The 19432-nt window shown below is 50.0% G+C and overlaps 1 protein-coding gene across 5 annotated transcripts in view; it reads left to right on the top strand.

Moving 5' to 3' along the window:
* Positions 1-9604, top strand: part of CSNK1A1 (casein kinase 1 alpha 1) — a 34756-nt gene extending 25152 nt beyond the window's left edge. For 2 of the 5 annotated variants that reach the window (XM_065029498.1, XM_065029496.1), the window contains 4 exons: positions 494-568; positions 1818-1924; positions 2809-2957; positions 8097-9604. In XM_065029498.1, the coding sequence (XP_064885570.1) occupies positions 494-568; positions 1818-1924; positions 2809-2957; positions 8097-8104 (339 nt within the window). In that variant the 3' untranslated portion in view covers positions 8105-9604. The remainder of the gene's footprint in view (positions 1-493; positions 569-1817; positions 1925-2808; positions 2958-8096) is intronic. The other 3 variants (XM_065029499.1, XM_065029497.1, XM_065029500.1) reach the window with 2 other exon arrangements.
* The last annotated feature ends 9828 nt before the right edge of the window (positions 9605-19432 follow it).

Here is a 19432-nt window from a genome sequence, read left to right on the forward strand (position 1 = left end):
TAGACTTCAGTGATTTGTTTTCATTGTTGTTCTTCTTCCATGTCGTGTAACTCAAATGGTGTTGCAGCTGTAAGTTGTCTAAAAAGGCAAGTGGCTCGTGAAACCCTAGAGCCCTCAGCTGCAGGTGAATGCAATGGCTGCGCACCGAACCACGCACCGGCCCCTCGGTGGGACACCGAGTGGGAATTAATAGAACTTTGGCAAATGGGAGCGCAAGTCTGGTCTGTTTAACAGACAAAAGCCGCAGCCAGGACTACACGAGCTGTGCCATGTGATGGAAGCATTAGACTGCGACAAATGGTATTAAACCGTGTCCAAATCTTAATACCAGATTGACCTTCATTCTCTTGGCAATAAGTGTGTGGGACTTGGAGATTTCACATAAAATACTTACGGTTGACCAAAGGATTTTTGTCTTTTTTTTTTTTTTGCTACTGTCCTTGTTAATCCAGTGTTGCACAATATCTCTTATTGTGACCTACATGTTCCACAGGCTGCAACAAAGAAGCAAAAGTATGAAAAGATTAGTGAAAAGAAAATGTCCACTCCTGTTGAGGTTTTGTGTAAGGTAAGAGTTTCCTGATGATGTCATACTGTGAAATGTGAGTGTTTTGTTGTTTGTGTTTTGGGTTTTTTTAAACCAGAGCCAATGTGTTAGTCTCACTTGGCATTTGCTGCTGAGTAACACTTCTCTGGCAGTCGTGGTGCCTCGTGTTTGGCCACCCAGCAAGGCCGTTGGTGTGTGTACCAGGGCGGGCAATCGCTGCTGGTTCTTGGCGTAGTTCATGCCACCATCGTTGCAGTTCTTGGTGCCTCTGGGCCGCATGAGCTCTCCAGCTCTCTCAGGTGAAGCTTCTTCACTTCTTCAGCTTCTACAGTGAAAATTCTACCTGTGCCCTCTTGGATAAATAAAACCAAGGTAGAGCCATATAGATTTCCTGTATATACTTGTTTCTGCCTCTTGAGAATTGTTCCCATTGTCTTCTGTATCTCAAATAGAGGCCGTAGTGGTACGGGATGTCAAGTGATCTTTAAAGCCGCATCATGGAATGATGTTTTTCCAGAGCTGTCCTTTGGGTCTTAAGATTTCTCTTTAACTGTGGCAGCCACGTGCTTGTTAACAAAGGACCTCGACAACATGTGGTGTTTTCACCCATCAAACAGCAGCACCAAGGATTGCACTCGCTAGTCACACACATTTGTGTATTCTGACAGTCTGACAACATCTTCCAGACTGCTGAACTGTTGTACCCGCTGCGTGCTTGCTTGTGGTGCAGCACTGTGGGGTGTTCTATTACCTGCTAGCACACAGGCTGTAATGTAGTGTTAAACCATGAATATGGAAAGCGGGGAATCCTCAAAAGAAGTCTTCATGGTTTAAATCTTCACTTGGCAGTGGTAACTGACCTCGCCTCTAGTATGCTCAAGTGGATTATCAAGGAAACATGAGTGGAATCTTTTAAGAGACAATTACTACTAATTTCAGAGACCTAGTTAATAAGAACTAGATTTAATTAGGATTAATGAAGTGCTTTAAATATTTTCTGTGTTGAGATTTTGGTAGCAGAGGACTTGTAATTGCATAATACGCATCAGGTTCTGGGGAGGAATGTGTACCTGGTAACTTGCTGATCAAATCCACTTTCTGAAATACAGAATAAATGAATAATTAGAGGCAAAATGGAATTTACATGTACGAATTTTCAGCCAGTTTTTCTCTGCCATTGTAGACAGAAATACAGCTTTTTGCCTTCTTACAGGGTTGTTAGAAGCTTTCTGCTGCAAGCCATGGCTTGATTAACACTGTTGATTTACAGGGATTCCCTGCAGAATTTGCCATGTATCTGAACTACTGTCGTGGCCTGCGCTTTGAAGAGGCACCAGATTACATGTATCTGAGGCAATTATTCCGTATTCTTTTCAGGTCAGTCTCGAAGTGGAAAAGTACAGAAATGTCAGTGCTTTACCAGCTGGTAACTGCTCTGTGGGACGTGCACAGCAGAAAGTTGCTCTGTATGTGTGTGGTGTAGGGAGTTCTTTAGGGGCTTTCTTTCCATTTCAGAGTTTGAAAAGCTGTTTGAAGGACCCAAAAAATACTGTTCAGCGTTAAACAGGAAGGAAAGATCCTCTTGGTTTCGAGTTGTGCGATCTGACCGCTTAATGCTAGAGGGTTGAGCCCATCCTTCAAGCTCTGTTGCAAGTAGCTTAAGCAGCTGACCCCTCAGTAGAAGCATGTGAAGCTTTTTACATTTGGAGAGCGGTGATGGGACTGGCCGTGGTGCCCAGGACATGGATTTCAATGGAGGGGGACAGTGCTGTTTCATTGAGCTTATTAGAGAAACCAGCACACAAACTCAGCCTTCTGCAGTGAGCAGCATCTGTCAAAAGAAGAGCTGGTACTTATCGCTCAAGGGTCTCCCTCCAGAGTTCTGGAATCCAAAGCGATTTTTAGGTGATGATCTACAGTCCTGCAGTCTCTCCTTAAAAGTACAGATTTAGAACAAACCCAAACCAAACAACAACAGAAAAAAGTACTGAGGCAAACAGATGAGCTGGGTTGTGAGAAACTGCTGCTTCTGCAAATACAGACATTTGTGTGACCAGGGAAGAAATCTCAGCTTGATCGTATTTGGGCTTGCTTCAAGAATTCCTTTAAATTAGTGATACGTAGCATATATATACTATTAATAATCTCCAAAGCAGCTTAAAAAAAAAGGTAACCTCTAGTTCTGGGCTTTCAGCAAAGGCTTGATATTAGCAATAAAGTTGTTGGGATGTGTTACAGTGAAGTACTTTGCTCTTTTCTAGGACCTTGAACCACCAATATGACTACACATTCGACTGGACAATGTTAAAGCAGAAAGCAGCACAGCAGGCAGCCTCTTCCAGTGGGCAGGGGCAGCAGGCCCAAACCCCCACAGGCAAGCAAACTGACAAATCCAAGAGTAACATGAAAGGTTAGTAGCCAAGAACCAAGTGACGTTACAGGAAAAAAGAAAAATTGACACTAATTTGGACAATGTCAGCAATTTAAGTGTTAGATCAAGGAGGTGGTTTAAAAAGCATATTCGGCTGTTAATTGAAAAAAGCAAAAACAAAAGACGTCCTTGGAGAATTTGACTACTAACTTTATACCAAAATGTCCTTGTTCTTCATATCATTTCTTCTGGGGATGTTGGGTCATTTTAACCACTGCATCTTTTGCTCCTGCATTAACCACTTTCCAAAAACAAGAAACTGACTTGGTGTTGGGAATGTGACATTTTTATTTATTTTTATTTATATATATACATATATGATATTATATATATTTATATATATAAAACATACAATCCAAAATCCTAGACCTAACACTTCTTAAGGGATAATTTTCGTTAACTAGGTGAGGATCTAGAGACTTTGGGTTCTGCTCTGTTCCAGCCGGTATAGTGACGTGGGTTTGCTTCTGGTCTGTACGCCTCAAACATGGGAAACAGAAAATTGTGAACGGTCTGGCTTGCTCCAGTGGGTTTACATTGGGAAATCTGGTCCAGAGTTAAAGGGAAGGACCAGTGAGCTCCAGAGGTCTTGTTTAAATCACAGAGCAACCCCGAGCTGCTGGGGACGCCAAGTCACAATTTTCTGAGGTGTCGGGATGCTCTGGGGTGGGACTGCAGGTCTCTTGGTTATTGTTAATGTTTCTAAGTTATGGTTTCAAAGGGAAATGTTGTGAAATGTTCAAGATGGAATTGTGTGAAAACTGAGTTCTGAAAAGGCACATTCAAATATTTTTTTTATACGTTCTAGAAGTTTTTGTGAGGTAGATCTGCCAGGTTTTTGTGAGGTAGATCTGGTAAGTCACTGGAATGCGGCTGCTACAGCTGGTGACCCTTAGAGCCAGTCCTGGCACGAAACGGATCCCTCAACTTGAGCTGCTGATAAAATTGAAGCTAATGGGGCTGTTTGAGTAGAGAAGCTCGGTTTGAGTTATTGCTGCTGAGGTGGCATATTGAGGTATTGTTGCTGCTTGGGACTCTTCAGTACATCCTCGTCTTGACTATCATTTTTATATATTTAAAATCATATATGAGGTTAATGTGGCTGACTTGGAAGTCAAATGCAGAAGTGTTTAGTATCCTTACCAAAATATTGTTTTTCATGTATTGTGGCCACATTCAAACATTACCGGGTAGCTTTTGTCAAAATAGCTATCCAAAAATACAACACTTCTTCATTTTTCTGGATGAAGTAAATACCTGCCGGTCTTTCCAAGACTCAGTCTGAAATGGTTCCTTGAAGAAAAGAGACTTCCATTGGATACCATTAAATATCAGGTTCTTTGAGGCATCAGTTGTCCAGCTTGTTTTGCTGATGGATATTAGAACTCTGCAAGCTCTAAACCAGTTCCCTCAGCTGTAACACCGGTATGTAGCAGACTGGGTGATTAAGGCTTAGGTTGCTTCCCAAAATACAGCTCAGAACCCACTGCTGAGCCCAGCCCAGCGCTGGCTGGGTGTGGTGAGCTTGGCTGTTAGAGCAGGAGGGAATAATTGGAGCAAAAACGCAGATTCTTCACAACAGCTCACGTTTAAAGCGAGCATCTTACGGGAAGTGATGCTCTGTAAACAGATGCTGTCCTGAAAATCAAGTTGTGTCGCTTGAAATGCTCTTTTGCTGGTGCAGTATTCTGAGGTTTGATGTGCCACTCTCCTGGCTCAGGTGATCTCTGACCAAGCGCTGTACTGTAAGCGAAGAAAAGGTCATAATTATTACTTACCTCCGCTTTCCAGCAATGGTTTGATGACAGCGCAAAGCTGACTGACAGGCATGAGTAACGGGGAGCCTGCCTTGCACTTAAACCTTATGGCCCATTTCTGTTTCCTGATGGACCTTCCCCATTGCACTGTCCCTGAGTAATGAGGCCCATCGCTGTAGCCATGGAGTTGTTGTTTTTCTAGCAGAATTCCGCTAGCTCTCGCAGGGGAATGACTCCTTCCTCTCCCACCTCCCCATCGTGAAGAAAAGGCCTGTGACCTTTAGGTGGATCAAGCTGTAATGTCAGCAAAACATTAAAGTAGTGCTTGTCGAACATCTGAATGCTTCCCCAGCTTCCTGAAATACTTAGTTCAGTCTCTTCATCAAAGTGAAGATTCCAGATTTCTAAAACTCTATGTACTTTTTGTGGGAAATACTGCCTGTTAATGAAGATTTCCTGAAAGCAGCTAAGCTCAAGCAGGAGGCCGTACGGCTTTTATGTTGCTGCCGCATTGAAGATTAATGAAATACCTGGTTTATTTTTCCCAGGGTTCAGTTAAACTCTCATGTAGTTCCCGTAGCAAAGCCCATGCTCAAGTATCTTAAAAGGCTTCACAGTGTCAAATTGTACACCTCTGGTAACCATATCCAGTTTAACGAGAGTACTGGAAATAGCAGTTTACAGGTGCATTTATTGGTTAAAATCTTAAATATAGTGTGTAAAATGCAAGTCCTATTGAAGATGTGCATCTTGGGAGTGGAGATGGGGGGGGTGTGAAATCTTAATTCTTTCAAGTAATGTCCAGAGGTGTGAGGGGATAGACACCTTCTTAATCAACAACGTACATGATGATTTGGATGTACAGTGTGTTCATTTAGAGATATTCCTGGCTGCTTGAACTCAGATCTTTATTAAACCATCTCACTGAGTCCTGCAGGCTGAATATTCTGTTTGGTTCCAGAGTAGCCTGTTCTGTCAATGGCCTTTTTTATCTCTTCCCCGTCCCTTTCTCTGGAACCGCGCAGTGTCTTTTGTAACAGTGAGATCAGCTGGTTTGAGGTGGTTGGCGGTGACCTGTGTGAACAGCCGGGGCTGCTCTGCTGACTGGGGAGCTCTTGATCTCCTGACAGCGCAGCAGTTGGGGTGCGATGGGTGACAGTGCTCACACTCCTCTTCCCTCCATCAGAAACCTGACTCAAGCAGCCAGTCACGAGTTTTAAGTCCGTCGGTTCTGTTTGCAAGAGGTGTTTTCAATTCTCTTCAGTGTCGAGCTCTGTAAGGCTGTGGGCAGTCCCATTAGCATTCACCGAACGCCTCTGGTCACAGCAGTTTCTCAGAACAGACTAGTTCACTCCTTGAGATTTATCCAGTTGACAACTCAATACTTTTCACTGCTTGTCTCTGCAGCTACTTAATAGAGAAAATGTATACAAAGCTCCTCTGAGAAGAGTTCAAAGTATGACCGTCCGGTTACTCTTCCCCCATTGATAGATCTGCAGCCATAGTAATAATGAAGCAATTTGAGTGTCCCTCATGTAGCACAGAGATTATCAAAGTTTTGGGTGTCGCCCTGGAGGGGCAAGGAGTGATGAGTGTGCAGATCTGAGCTGGCTGTTTGTATAGCGAAGGTTTGTTAGAGTGATGCGACATAAACTCTTGTGTTTCCTTCATACTGACCAAGTCTTGTGCTGCACGAGTGTCTTGGCATCTCATTTGGCAGCTGGGGCTGGGCTGTGTTTGGGAATGCTTCTGTGTGGTCTTAATAGCCCCTGCAAGGGATGTTGTGGGTTTAATCCAGTTCCCTGTTGCTCTCTGGAGACTGGGGCACTTTCTTTCCCATAATGTCCTGGATTTGAGATGATCTGACAAACAGCAGCACATCATTTGTTCACATGTCCTTTGTCCTCGGGTTCAGGATCCTGTTGTCATCTGAAACATCCAGGCTTCTAATGCAACAAATTCTTTCCACACCGGGAGCACACTCCTGCTTTGGTGACTTAGTTTTGGCTACTTTGATGGAGAAAATGGCTCAAATGATGAATCAGTGTTCACTGCTAAACACACGAAATGGAAAAACAATATAACTTGTATGCATCAAGTAAGGGTTGTGGGCAGCTTTATGCCAGTTGAACTGAGAAATCACTGTGGTTTCTGTGAGATTTTGCACTCAAGTGGGAATGACTTAGTTCTGGTGCGAGATTTATTTTATTTTATTTTTTTAGATTTGCCAGTGCTGGCTGAAGAGAAATGTCCTTCTGTGTGTTAGGATCAGGTTCAAACAAAGCTATTGAATCTCTTCTGAATTACCTGTAGCCTGTTCTGGAAGAGTTAAAGCTGCCTTCTGGGTACTATCCACATACATTTTTGATGGAATGTCAGGCTGTGTTTAATACTTGTTTGCACTTGCTTCCCTCTGGATGACAGCACGCACTAGAGCTGAGCTCAGCTTTGTCTGCAGTTCACTCTGAAGAGATTTCTGTTGCAAAAACTCGGAGCTGTTGCTCAGATAATTCATACACGGACAGAATCCCCTGCTGTTTGGAGGGCGTCCAGAACAGAAACTTGCTTGGCAAAGTAACCTTTGGTTGCGGCTCTTGTTACCTCTGTAAAGCGCAGTGCTAGTACCTGAGTCACCAGGAATGAGTAGAAGCAGTCACATGAAGACTGGCTTAGCTTGCAGTAACTGGTTCTTTGAGATCCGTGTATGTATTCCTTTCTTCTCCCTTTTCCACAATGTCTTGTACTTGTAATTTGAAGTAATTGCTCTTGAAGCCTCCCTTCCCCTGTCACATGAGTCATTTCGCGTGTCCTTCCAAGGACAGAAGGTTTGCTGTGTTCCTAGTCACCACCAAAGGCTCTTGCTTCTATTCTGGCTGCCCAGAGCACGGTACGTGTGAGCGTGCAGTGAGCACCAGTTACTGTAAGGTAAGTTCTGGCCGTGTGACGGCGGTGCCGCGTCTCTGAAGAGCACCGCTGCAGTCAGATGACAGCTTGACATTCAGGGGTATAAACACAAGACGCTGCAGACGAGTAGAAAACAATCCTATGAAATTACATCCTGCTTCGTAGTGGCAATAACACATCTTGTTTTCAAACTGTTGGTCTGAGTTCCTGTTTGCAGAATGTGGCGTCCAGCTGGTGCGTACGCCGCTTTCCAGCAGCAAAAGGTGTGTGTTTAAACTACGGGGTGGTGGCAAATGCTGGATCGCTTTGGAAACGGCCACCAGGAGCTCTGCGGTTCTGAGACACAGCAGCATTTTCCCCTTTGAACGACCATAACTGCTGTTTAATTCTCCTACTGTGAAGGCTGTTTCTCGTTTTCATCCCGTATCAGTAAGTTGCCCTTGTGTTTATCTTGCAGGTTTCTGAACGTGGCGAGGATGGGACAAAGCAGAGCAGATCGGAGCAGGACTTGTCACTCCCCAAATCCTAGAAATTTTAGTTCATACGTACACTTGCCAGTGGCTGTGGGCAACCATTTACTTGGTGTAAAGAACTTAATATCAGTATAAACTGGCTCTGGGCAGTGTCAATGATGCTGCACTTGGAGTTGTAGCAGCTGTAATTGTGAATATTACTGAGATAGTGAAACATGGTGTCCAGTTTTCTATTGCATTTTTTTCAAGTGGAAAAGTTAACTAATGGTTGACACACAAGTGGAGAAAATTGTGCATATGCCAATTTTTTTGTTACCTTTTTACTTTGAACTACACTGCTTATGAGATCTCATTGTTTTGGAAGAATGGCATGAACAGTCTTCGGCAACAGTTGTGATAATTGTAAACGCTCACAATTGTGCACTCTTTTCTGGTTATTCCTCCCTGGGTTTTGAAAGTTGTACACTTAAAACATTCTTAAAGTTGTTGGCTTCTATGTGCAACATACCAAGCCAGCTGACATGGTAGTAACCAAAGATTCCAGTTTTCAAGCGTATGAGAGACTCTGCCTGCTTACCTGTGCTAGAAATAACAGCATCTAAAGTGAAGACTTAAGAGAAACTTAGCGACTACTAGATAATCTTTAGGCCTCTGCATTAACTCTATAATGTTCTTGGTATAAAAGGAAAAACAGCATATTTGTCACGAAATTTAGTTAACATCTTACAACTGAACCTGTATGTAAGTTGCTTAGATAAATGTAATCACTGTAAACATCTATATGATCTGGGATTTTGTTTTTATTTTGAAGCGGGAGCTTTTTTGTTTACAAGTTCATTAAAAACTAAAAACTGTTTCTGTAAGGAAATGAGATTTTTTTTTTTTAATTTGCTTTGTTAATTCAGTTTAAGAAATCTACATTACCCTGTTTTTAAACCAAGTTTCAAGGCCATTTGTTAAGCAAAAGGAGTCATATTTCCTTCTAAATCATTTTAGATTTAGTGTTGTAACTCTTCCTCATTTTGTTTTTAAATAAATTTTGTATTTTTTCCTTGAGGGAGAAGGGGCAGTCTTGCGTTTTTATAACTTGTTGTTCGAGACCAGCCCCCTGGACTGAGATTGGCATTTTTAAAGCGAAACGGCGTCTTTTGCAGGCCCGGCGTGGGCGGCCTCGGCGCGTTGCCACGTCCTGCACCGCCCGGACTGACTCGTGATGCTGGTTTTAAGAGATTTGAGTGGAGTATTTGGATGGTTTTAAACCAAGGCATTTTCTTTCAAGTTCTTGTGAAGTGGATATGAGCAGATTGACTCTTGTTCCCGGGACAGCCTCGCGCCGCGCAGCCTCACCCGGTTACTGCCCGGGCTGTCTTCCTTCTCACTCCTGTTCTAGCCCAGCTGAAAGAAAGAAATACTTTTATTGCTGGTAATTCTTTAATAGTGTAATTTATTCCTTTATAGCATGTCAGAATAAATTAAAAAAATGTCTGAAAAAGCTGCCGGATGCCTATTGTGTAAATGTTGTTTGTATGTTAGCTCGTTAGACAGTTTCCATTGCATGTCGCAGAGTTCCTGCTCACGGTTCATATTTTTACTGTTTGAAAAGGTCTTTCGTTTTGCAAACGGTTTCTTCAAGACCATAATACTCACACTGTGCGCTTGTCACAGAGCGGTGATCTGGATCAAGGCCGCGCTCCTCTGCGCTCACTATGCATAACTCCCCTTATGAGAAGGATCTGCCCTGAGAAGATGTTAAACTTTAGCTGGAGAACACTGTGTGCTAATAAACATTTCTATAGATAATCTGGGAGTACGGGGAAGTAAAGTCTGCCGGGCTTTGGAAATATCGGTGCTCATTTGGAACGTGTGGGTCAGAGCGGTCGCTCTGTTACCTGGATGGTGAAGGAAGAAACGCAGCCCGTTCTGGCCGGGATGCTTCCCTGGGCTCTGACTATTGCCCTAGATGAGTAAGGATGCTTTACAAGCAATGCCTCATGAAACATGTGTTTCTAAGGACTGGTGTTTAGAATACCATGATCTGTCTTTATGATTTCCACTGTCCAGGCAATGCAGCTGACAACATGCAAAAGGAGAAGGAGCATCACTGAAATGCAGCCTTGGCAGCTGTTTTCAAAGTGGCTGCTTGGAATTGGTTTTGCACCACTTTTCTTGCTTTGACAGGTATTTGAAAATCAGAGGAAATCGTTTGGTTTCGGGAGAATAAATTATTTCCTCTGTCTGTTAAATTTACTCATGACTTTGAGCAGGGTTGTTGTCAAGTTTTAGAAACAAGCTGCCCTTGATAAGCCCTGTAAGCAAGAACGCTTCCTATGCTTGGAGTGTCAAAATGCATTTGGTTTGTGGTTCCTAAAGTGCAAGGTGCATCCTGCAGAGGGACACGGGGTCCGCTTAGTCCTTCAGACACACTGTGTTCATGGAGTTTGCTTCTGCACGCAGGTGTGAGGTCAAACTGTCGCCTCTGTCGTGCTGCTTTGCGGAATCCAGCCTGCACCAGGCGTGCCGAACCAGCAACGGGACGGCAGCCTTCCCGAAAGAGACGCTGTGATGCTGAACACTCGGTTGCTGTATCTTCTACTTGGTTTGTATCAGAGGCTTAAAACTGAAAGCATTAAAAACTATGTGGATCTTGATTTCTGGCTGCAGCTCTGCAAAGGTTTTGTGTTGGGAGGTTTATCTGCTGTCCTGATGAAAACTCAAACCGCAAGCAATCCCAGGAGTTATCATTGTGACAGGGGCCATAAAGTGCAAGAACTACAACTTCATGTTCCCTGGAAAGTGCTAGAATTCAGGCAGTGATACTAGGCTGTGACAACAGGTTCTTAGTCATCACACCAAGCTGTGTACAGAGTTTCGAATCAATTTATTAACCTCCTTACAGCAACTCCGAGAGGGCTCCTAAGGCCACTGTTTAAAGACTTGCTTAATTTGGAGTGGGGAGTGCTCATACGTGCAGCATACTGGTTCATTATCTTTAACCTATTTAAGCCATTCCTTCTTACAAGCAATTTGAAAGCTTTTTTCCTTTTCTCCCATAAAAGGCTCTGAAAGAAGGACAGGCTGCTCAAGGTTTCGGTTATTAAACGTTGCTGCTTTGCCTGCTGTTCTGTGTGGTGCTGGTAATAAGTGACGAATTCAACCCCTGGCTGTGCTGAAAACACCATCAGTCCCCAAAAGCTAGATATGTTTTTTAGTAGGTGTGTCAAGCCCGTCCAGTCTGTGCCATCCTAATTTATTTTGCCGATTTCTGTTGAATTCCATCTGTACGGGGGTTATTTTTCAAGCTGTCGTGTTGACTTGTTGCATCGTTCTGCCTGTTCTGTCGGCTTTTCCAGGTGCGTTGCTCAGCTCGCAGGGGCCCGTCCGTGCCTCGTGCGCCGTGCTGTCCCGCAGCAGGTCCTGGTTGTGCCGCTTTGAGCCGGAGCTCGGGCTCGATGCCTCCCCGCGATCCCTCCCAGCTGGAGTTCTTCTGTCATCCTAAGCTGCCTTTTTTGCATAAGGCATTAATTTCTCTTGACAGCGTTCTCCCATTTAGAAGATTTGTTGCTTAGCCAGCTCCGTCAGCCCCATCTGCTCCTTATTTAATTGCAGTGAAATCATCATGATTTCATATCAGCTTGATGTCACCGTGTGAGTTTACGAGCATGGCGGGCTCCAGGCTGGGCAGGAGGAGCTGGCTGCTCCGAGCGCCCGCGCCTCTGGAAACGTGGGGTGGGGAGGACGTGGAGGAAGGGCCCACCCTCCTAATTGGGCCTGAGTGGATGTGGCGTGTTCTAATGTGGAAATGGCTCTTTAATGCAATCCATGTTATCCGGGGCTAAACAGGAAGGGGGGAGGGTGGCGCCAGGTCTGTATGCAAAGAATTGAGATGGAGTGTTGTGCCAGGACACAAGGTTGTTCGTCCTTCTCAGCTGCGTTAATGCAGCTTTTCCAAATAGACCAAGGGCCGTGTCCTCGGCCGTGAGGGAAAGGTGGGTTGTTGAAGGAACCGCAGTGGGCTCAGCTGCTTGGCTAAGCTCAGTACTAAAGGTGTGAAATCTTCTAAATGAAGATGCTAACTTCACTTTCCGTGTCGTGAGATATTCTTGGATGTGACTGCTGCTAGTGCTGAATTCAGGTAGCAGCAAATCAGGAGGAGCTGGGGGATATTCTCACACAAGCCTAGGATAAGCAGATTTCCTAGGATTTTGTCCATAAAATAACTGTGAGGGTGATGTAGCTCCTTTCTCAGCGAACAGCTTGGCGTTTTGATATCAGGGGCTGCTTCTAGAAGTAGCTGAGCACGCTCACTCCTAACTGTTCTGTTTCCCCAGGAGTCTTTTGTTCCTGTTGATAGTGCAGCTTGTTTTGGTGTGGACATGGCTGCGTTTCTTCCCCTCTCTGAAGGATGGCGTCGGTGCGTGCAGCTGGCCGAGCGGCTCTTGCAGAGCTCTGAGCACCCAAGAGCAGGCTGCTCCCTCCGCTGCTCCAGTTTCTGCCGCCCTTGAAATACTAGTGAGCCTTGAGCTCTTTTGCAGATGAGACTTTGAACTTCTTTTTGAATGAAAGCAATTTGAGATCATCAGAAGACCTTGGAGGGGTGTGAACGCTGTCGTTCAGGGTGGAGTGGCTTTAGATCTTTCCTTGCTGCAGTCAAAGCCCCTGCATGTAATGATAAAGCTGAGCCTTATCCTTTACAGCCCTGTAAATACCCAGGGCAGGTGCTTGGCTGGGTGCAATCCAGATAAGCAGCAGAGGTGGGGCAGTGGCTCTGGCGTCTCAGCTCTGCTTTGTGGGACCTCATGGCCCATCACACCAAGGGCACGAGGAGCAAAACTTCCCTTTCCCTTCCAGGTGTTTCTTTGGCACATACTGATGCCAAAGCAGCCCAATGGGACTTTTCCAGATGAGACCCCCTGGGGTACCTCTGTGTACCGTACCCTGCCGTCTGTCTGGCTCGTCATCACTGCTGAGTGCGCTTCTCTCATGGATTTTGTACACCGATACTTCTGCTTCTTGACAGTGTGGGTAGTTTTAAAGGTTGTTGAGCCCATCTCTGCACATCCCACTGACCCTAGGGCCAAGTTGGGATCAGAGCTGGCTCCAGTGGTCAAGAGCCATTCCTCACTGCTGGACCAAGCCAGCTGGCCTCTGCTGGCAGGGTTTACCACCAGATCTGCATCTGGTGGCAGCTGTGGGTCAGGGAGCAAGGAAGCGTTTGCCGGCCTTGGTGTCTGGGCAGGTGCAGACAGGCAGTGGGGGAGGAGAGCACAGAGAAACTGGTGAGAGCCCTTTGAGCTGAGAAAAATCGCTCAGGCAGCAACGAGCTGCGTTCCTGTGTGCTGAAGTCTGTCCCCAGCGCAGCTCTGACTTGTGCTGAGCTCGTTCCTCCTCCTCGGTGCCTCCCCGGTGGCTGCCGGTGTGGCAGCAGCTGCTCTTGGGCCAGGACTGCTTGCAGCAGGTGTGTTGGTCAGGGTTACCTGTCCACAGCGTCAGGAGTGTTTGTGCGGTGGAGCACGTGTTCATGTTCCTTAAGGGCTGGCACTCACGTTGCACAAGGCAGACCTGGACACCTCCTGCATGGCACCGTTTGAACAGCAGGAATGGCCAGAAATCCCACTGACTCACATCCTGGAAGTGTTCGCCTTCCTTCCCGAGACCCTTTTCTTTGGGGGAAGAAAGATGAGGAGCCCAGGTGTGGCCATTCTTCCCTTGGGCTGCCCAGGAAGTATTAATTGCTGCCTTTTATTAGATGGACTTGTGCTACAATGGCCCTGCCACACCACTTGCATGTGAGGAACATCACTTAACCCTGTTTGTGTTGCACCCCCGGCGTGGGAAGGTGCTGCTGTGCTGCAATGGAGCTGGCATGGCTGCAGCGAGTTCCCGGCTGGTCAGCCCGAAGCTATTAACAAATCCCATAAACGGATGATGGGCTCAGTCGCTGCTCAGTGACCTTTCTCCCTCTCACTGGCAGCTTTTTACCCTGCGCCCCTTGCCCTTCCCTGGCCGTGCCGGGGGCTCCTGGTGGGGTGCAAGCCGGGCTCTGCCGCTGCTGCTGGCACTGGCTGCTGTGCAGCAACCAGCAGGTTCCCGGGAGGCAAAGTGCGGGCTTGGGAACTTGACGCTGATGGGAAGTGGCTTGTTTTTGCGTGCTGGCGTGCGAACAGCTCGCAGGGTTCTGGTCTGTGCTGCACTCAGCCTTTCCTACTGAAAGGCCATTAGGGTTTGTGAGCTCGCTGCTCCCAACCCCAGTCCTGTGTCTCCCCAAAGTGCAGCCGTGGGCAGGGGTAGGATCCCTCCATGGCCACAGAGAGGTGGAATCGTGGCACTGGGCAGACTGGTTTGGTTGTGGCCAGGGAGCTTATGCTGGGTTGGCTTTTCCAAGGGAGTTGAATAGGGGTGACAAGGGACACCTGGGCATCCACCCTGCGCAGTGCAGGGTGTGTTCAAATGTGTTTATGGCCCTTCCCAGGGCAGGGAGCAGTTCTCTAACGCAAGGGGGGTCCCGGTGCCAGGACTGCGCAGGCAGCTGCCTGTTGCTGTTTCCTAGAGGACCCGCGTGTTCCCCTCCCGGGAAGCCCTGGGGGAGCTGCCTGGTCCCGTCTGCTGGCGAGGGAAAGCCTGGCAGCGCCTGCTTGCTGGGCAGCCACCCTGTGCCCCTGGGTTCAGCAGCCGTGCAGGCGGTGAAAGCGGAGCCGGTGCGGGGGTTGCTGGGTGACCAGTAAACACAGCACAGGCAGCAGTGGGGGGGTGGCTGCCCTTTACCCCCCCTTCCTGAACACGGGACACAGCTGTCCCCGACGCAGTGCAGAAGTGAAGGACCTGGCTTGGAGCGCCAACAGCAGTGAGCTCGGGGGTGCAGTCTGCCCACTTTGCCCGTAGCACACGGCGCTGCCCCGAGCCCGGGGGCTGCTGGCTGCACAGGATGGCTCATTTCTTACCCCACCGTTGGGTTTGGCCGCTCAAAGGAGCTCTGTGTGTGCTGAGCCTCCCTAGGGCCGGGCAGCCCAACACAGAGGGTCCCAGAGCTGCAGCATCCCATCGGGTGTCTGTCAAAGACCCAGTTCACAGCAGCTTCCCTGTAACCTCTGGTTTAAATACAAGATACTGGAGCGATCAGGGCACAGACGAACCTATTGCACCCTGGGCTTTTCCTCAGTGTGACATGGTGGCTTGAGTGGAGCGTGGTGGCAAACCTGCATGTGGGGGGCTGTCTCCAGCAGGTAATGGGAGAGGACAGTGGTGCTGGAAGCAATCCTGCTGCTCTGAATAGCTTTGCCAGCTGCTGATGTTCGTTAATGTGGCTTAGCCGTGGTCCTGTGGGAATGCGGGTACTTGGGATCAGTGTTGCAAGGGAAGCTTTGTGGGATGGGAAGGAATCCCAAACCCCAGGGAACACTTTCCAGGAAAGAAGTGCTGGTGCTCAGATCCTGTTTCTAGAAGGGCAGAGCAGCCTCCTGTGTGCATCTGTGGCTGCTTTTAATCTTGCTGCAGTAAATGAGAGCTGGTGCTGAAGCCCTGATCTCAGCCTCTCCGCCAGCATCCTGGAGCTAAAGGCTGAACCAGCTCCACGTCAGCTCTGACAGCTCTCCAGCCGCCCTGGGGCTGACTGCTGGCACCCAGAGACCTGCACGTCTGTTCTGGAGCGGGTTCAAACGCATTGTCCCAGCTCAGAGCATGGTCCCGTGTGCACCCTGCGCCCCTCGCCCCGGTACTGGGGCGCAGCTCCGGGCACTCTGGCTGTGTGGGGGCAGCTGCTGCAGGGATGGTACAAAACTGCTGCGGCATCTCCCTCTGCTCCCTGCCTGCATGTCAGTGTGCCCGGCGAGCTGGGAATGCTGGGGATATCTGTCCTTGGACCTGCAGCTGAACCCCAGCAGCCTCTTTGGGACAAGCCCTGATTCTGGTAAACCCCCCATGGGGTAAAAGAGACACGGCTGTTCTGGAGGTGTGGGCAGAGCTGGGGCAGGACTCGTGTCCTCACCGGGTCTGGCAGATCAGCCGTGTCTCTGCCTGCTTGTGTTTGGGGCATAGGCAAATGTCTGTGGTGCTTTGCATGTGGGTTCAAAATGAAGTATTAAGAGAGACCATTTTATACCTGCTGGATAACACAGCTCCATCTGCCCGCCCTCACAAACCATTCAGGCAGTTCCTGGGTCCTCGCAGTCCAACTTGAGAAATAATGCTGATTTTCTTTCAGCTGGGGAGAGAATAAGCTGTTCATTGCTTCATCTTGCATTAGGAGGAGCGTGGTAAATCCCTAGCATCTAGTCTGGCTCTGCCTGATAGCTGGAGTGTGGAGGTGTTGCTGATGGAAAGCTGAGCGCAACATGGGAAGTGCTTTGGCTTCAAACGTGTGAGCTGCCACCCAGTCTCCTTCCTGCAGAGGCCCCAGGTGCGCTGTCTGCTCCTGCTGGGCTTGGTCCCGGGCACTCGGCTTTCCCAGGCTCGGGAGCAGGAGGGGAAGCTGCCAGCTTAGGGCAGCACCCTCTCTAGCAGGAGAGATACGCATCTGACTCACAGCTCCTGTTAGATAAGCGCTTCTCCTGTTAACACTCTGGTTGGGTAGGACCAACGCCTACCTTTCAAAGCTGCCATCGCATTGAAACACCCCTCCTGCTGTCGGCAAGATTTCGTCAGGCGAACGCGTGCCCCGGCTCCCTCTCCCACCAGGGAATGTCCCCTCCTGTCCCAGCTCTCCCTCCCACTGGGGAATGTCCCCTCCTGTCCCAGCTCTCCCTCCCACCAGGGAATGTCCCCTCCTGTCCCAGCTCTCCCTCCCACTGGGGAATGTCCCCTCCTGTCCCAGCTCTCCCTCCCACCAGGGAATGTCCCCTTCTGTCCCAGCTCTCCCTCCCACCGGGGAATGTCCCCTCCTGTCCCAGCTCTCCCTCCCACCAGGGAATGTCCCATCCTGCTGCGAGGAAGCTCCGGCTCCCACCTCCCAGCTGGGACCATCGTGTGTTCCCCGGTGGGAGAGGAGCTGCTGCTGGGTGGGCTGTCCCTGCCCACGCACCCACCCTGTGCCCCCTCCTTTCTGCCTCTGGGGCAGCGGGGCTGGCCGAGCCCTGGCCGGTGGGCTTGGGAAGGAGCTGCAGGGTTGAGGGTTTTTTCAGACCGGGTTTCTCTTCCCGAGCCATAAGAATGTTTAGGGCATTTCCTACAAACGGCTTCTGTGTCCCATACAAAGCTGGATCTCCTGGGCTGTGCCAGTTTTGTGCCCTGCTACCCCTAAGCAGCAAGCTCTGGCTCCTTCATCCTGCTTAGCCCAGATTTTCTTCTAAATTAGGTCACTTGTTAATTGAGGGTAAGCACAAAGTTGCTCTGTTTCTCCTGGTCCTCCTAGGCTGGGCAGACCCTCTTGAGGAGCTGTGAGACCTGGGGCAAGGCTGAGTGTTGAGCACCTGGTTGCTGCTGCAGCTCCGCCTGCATTCTCCAGCCCCAGGACTTTGTTTGCTGGTGTGTGAAGCCGGGGAGGGCAGGTCTGGGCTGACTCTTTCTCAACATCATGTGAAAGGCTGACCCTTGCTCATCTGCGGGAAGAAGACAGTAAAAGCAGGAGTCTGGGTTGTGGCTGTTGTGTGGGAAGGAGGGAGGGATGGGGCTGGGTACCTCCATGGCGGAGTGCAGACAGGTGCTGCGTCTGTTCCTGCACTTGAACATGCTGCTCAGCACAAGGACGCTGGTGCCAGGACAGGGAGAGGTGACAGCAGGGTTGCAGACCCCAGCAAGGGCTCGGTTCTGGGGAGAGGGGACAGTGTGAGCTTTGCTCTTCATGTCCCTCGTGCCGTGTTGTTGCTGTGCCCCAGCTGTGAGGGGATCCCGGGGCAGCCGCCGCGCAGGCTCCCATGCCCAGCCTATGTGTGTGTGTTTAGCTTTCCCTGCCCGTTTCCATGTGGAGAGAGGCAGCTGCAGCCCCTCGTTCCCAGCACTGCAGAGCGAAGCCCAACTGCGAGCTCAGGCACAGCCAGCACGTGGCTGCAGGACCTTTTGCTGCCCAGGGAGAGGTTGGGACAAGCGGTGGCTCAGGGTCTCACCACCCTGGTTATGACATTGCCCCGTTCCTGGATGGTCTGGAGTGGCTCGTGCAGCCTCAGCTGGTTTATCCTGCGCAGGAGATGATCACCAGCCCCAGGGTAGGGGGTTGATGCAGCCTCAGGGCTTGGTGCAGGGGCTTGGGCAGCTTTCCCCCAGGAGGAGGTGCTGTAGGGCTGGAGCCTGGCCCGTGGCACCGAGGTTGGGGTGTGCCAGGAATTGATTCACAACAACCTGTGGGCGATGGTGGCGAGGGGAGCGGGCAGGGAGCTGTGGCCAGCCCGCCCGCCGGGTCTGAGCCTGTGCAGTGAGTTGTGCGCGGTCTCTGCTCTCGGGGCAGGGCTGGCCAGACGAGCATCAAAGCCAGTCCTGGTCCTGGGCCCCAGGGGGACTCGGGAGGAGGGAAAGCAGTGGGAAACTGCGCTGTTGGCAATCGGCTTGCGCCGCCTTGGCCCTCCCTGCATGTGATTTGGGTTCCCAGGCTGCCGGGGGGGAGCAGGGCTGGGTGAGCCGGCTCTGCCTGCGTGCTGCGCTGTGCAGGTTTGGAGCTGCTGGGCCTGCTCACCAGGGTGGGGGGGACCAGGAGATGCTGACAGAGGAGCTTTCGGTCTGGGGTGAGTGTGCAGGGCCGTGCCTCCCGCCCTGGGACAGGCTGGGCACGGCTCTGAGCACCAGTGGCTCTGGTCCCTGCGGGGGGCTCAGACCCCTTGTGCTGCTGTGGCTGAGCGGGGCATGCGGGGGCTGGCAGCGCCCAGCACGTCTGCCCACGCTTTGCTCGAGCAGGGCAGGGCTGAGCTCCTGCCCGGCCGGGTTTGGCACCGCAGGGGCTCAGGCGCGCCAGGCAGGCCTGGCAGGCGCCGGCTGCCGACACAGCCTTCCTGGGTGCTGACTCAGCGGGTGGGTGGCTGCAAGCCCAGGCTGGGAGCTGGAGCTGGAGCTGGGCGGGCTGAGCCCTTTGATGGGCACAGGCACCCGTGTCCCCCAGCCCTGCACATGGGCTGGCAGCCACCCCCACGTTGTGCCCCCCTCCATGAGTCCTGCATGCCTGCACTGCTCAGGTTGGGCCGTGCTCCCCCCTCCCTCTCCAGCTTCCCACGCACACGCTAATCCCATCCCGCCGCAGCAGCGAGAGCAGCTCAGCCCTGGCAGGGCTGGCTTAGCAGGCGCATCTCCTCATCTTGGGGCCACGGGGTGCTGTGAGCCCCCCCAGGATCTGCAGCATACAAGCCCACATCCCCACATTTCCAGCATCGCTCTGGGGTGCTGGGGGGCTGCTCCCCAGAGCCAC

Source organism: Columba livia, chromosome 14, assembly GCF_036013475.1.
Source record: "Columba livia isolate bColLiv1 breed racing homer chromosome 14, bColLiv1.pat.W.v2, whole genome shotgun sequence".
Lineage (NCBI taxonomy): Eukaryota > Metazoa > Chordata > Aves > Columbiformes > Columbidae > Columba > Columba livia.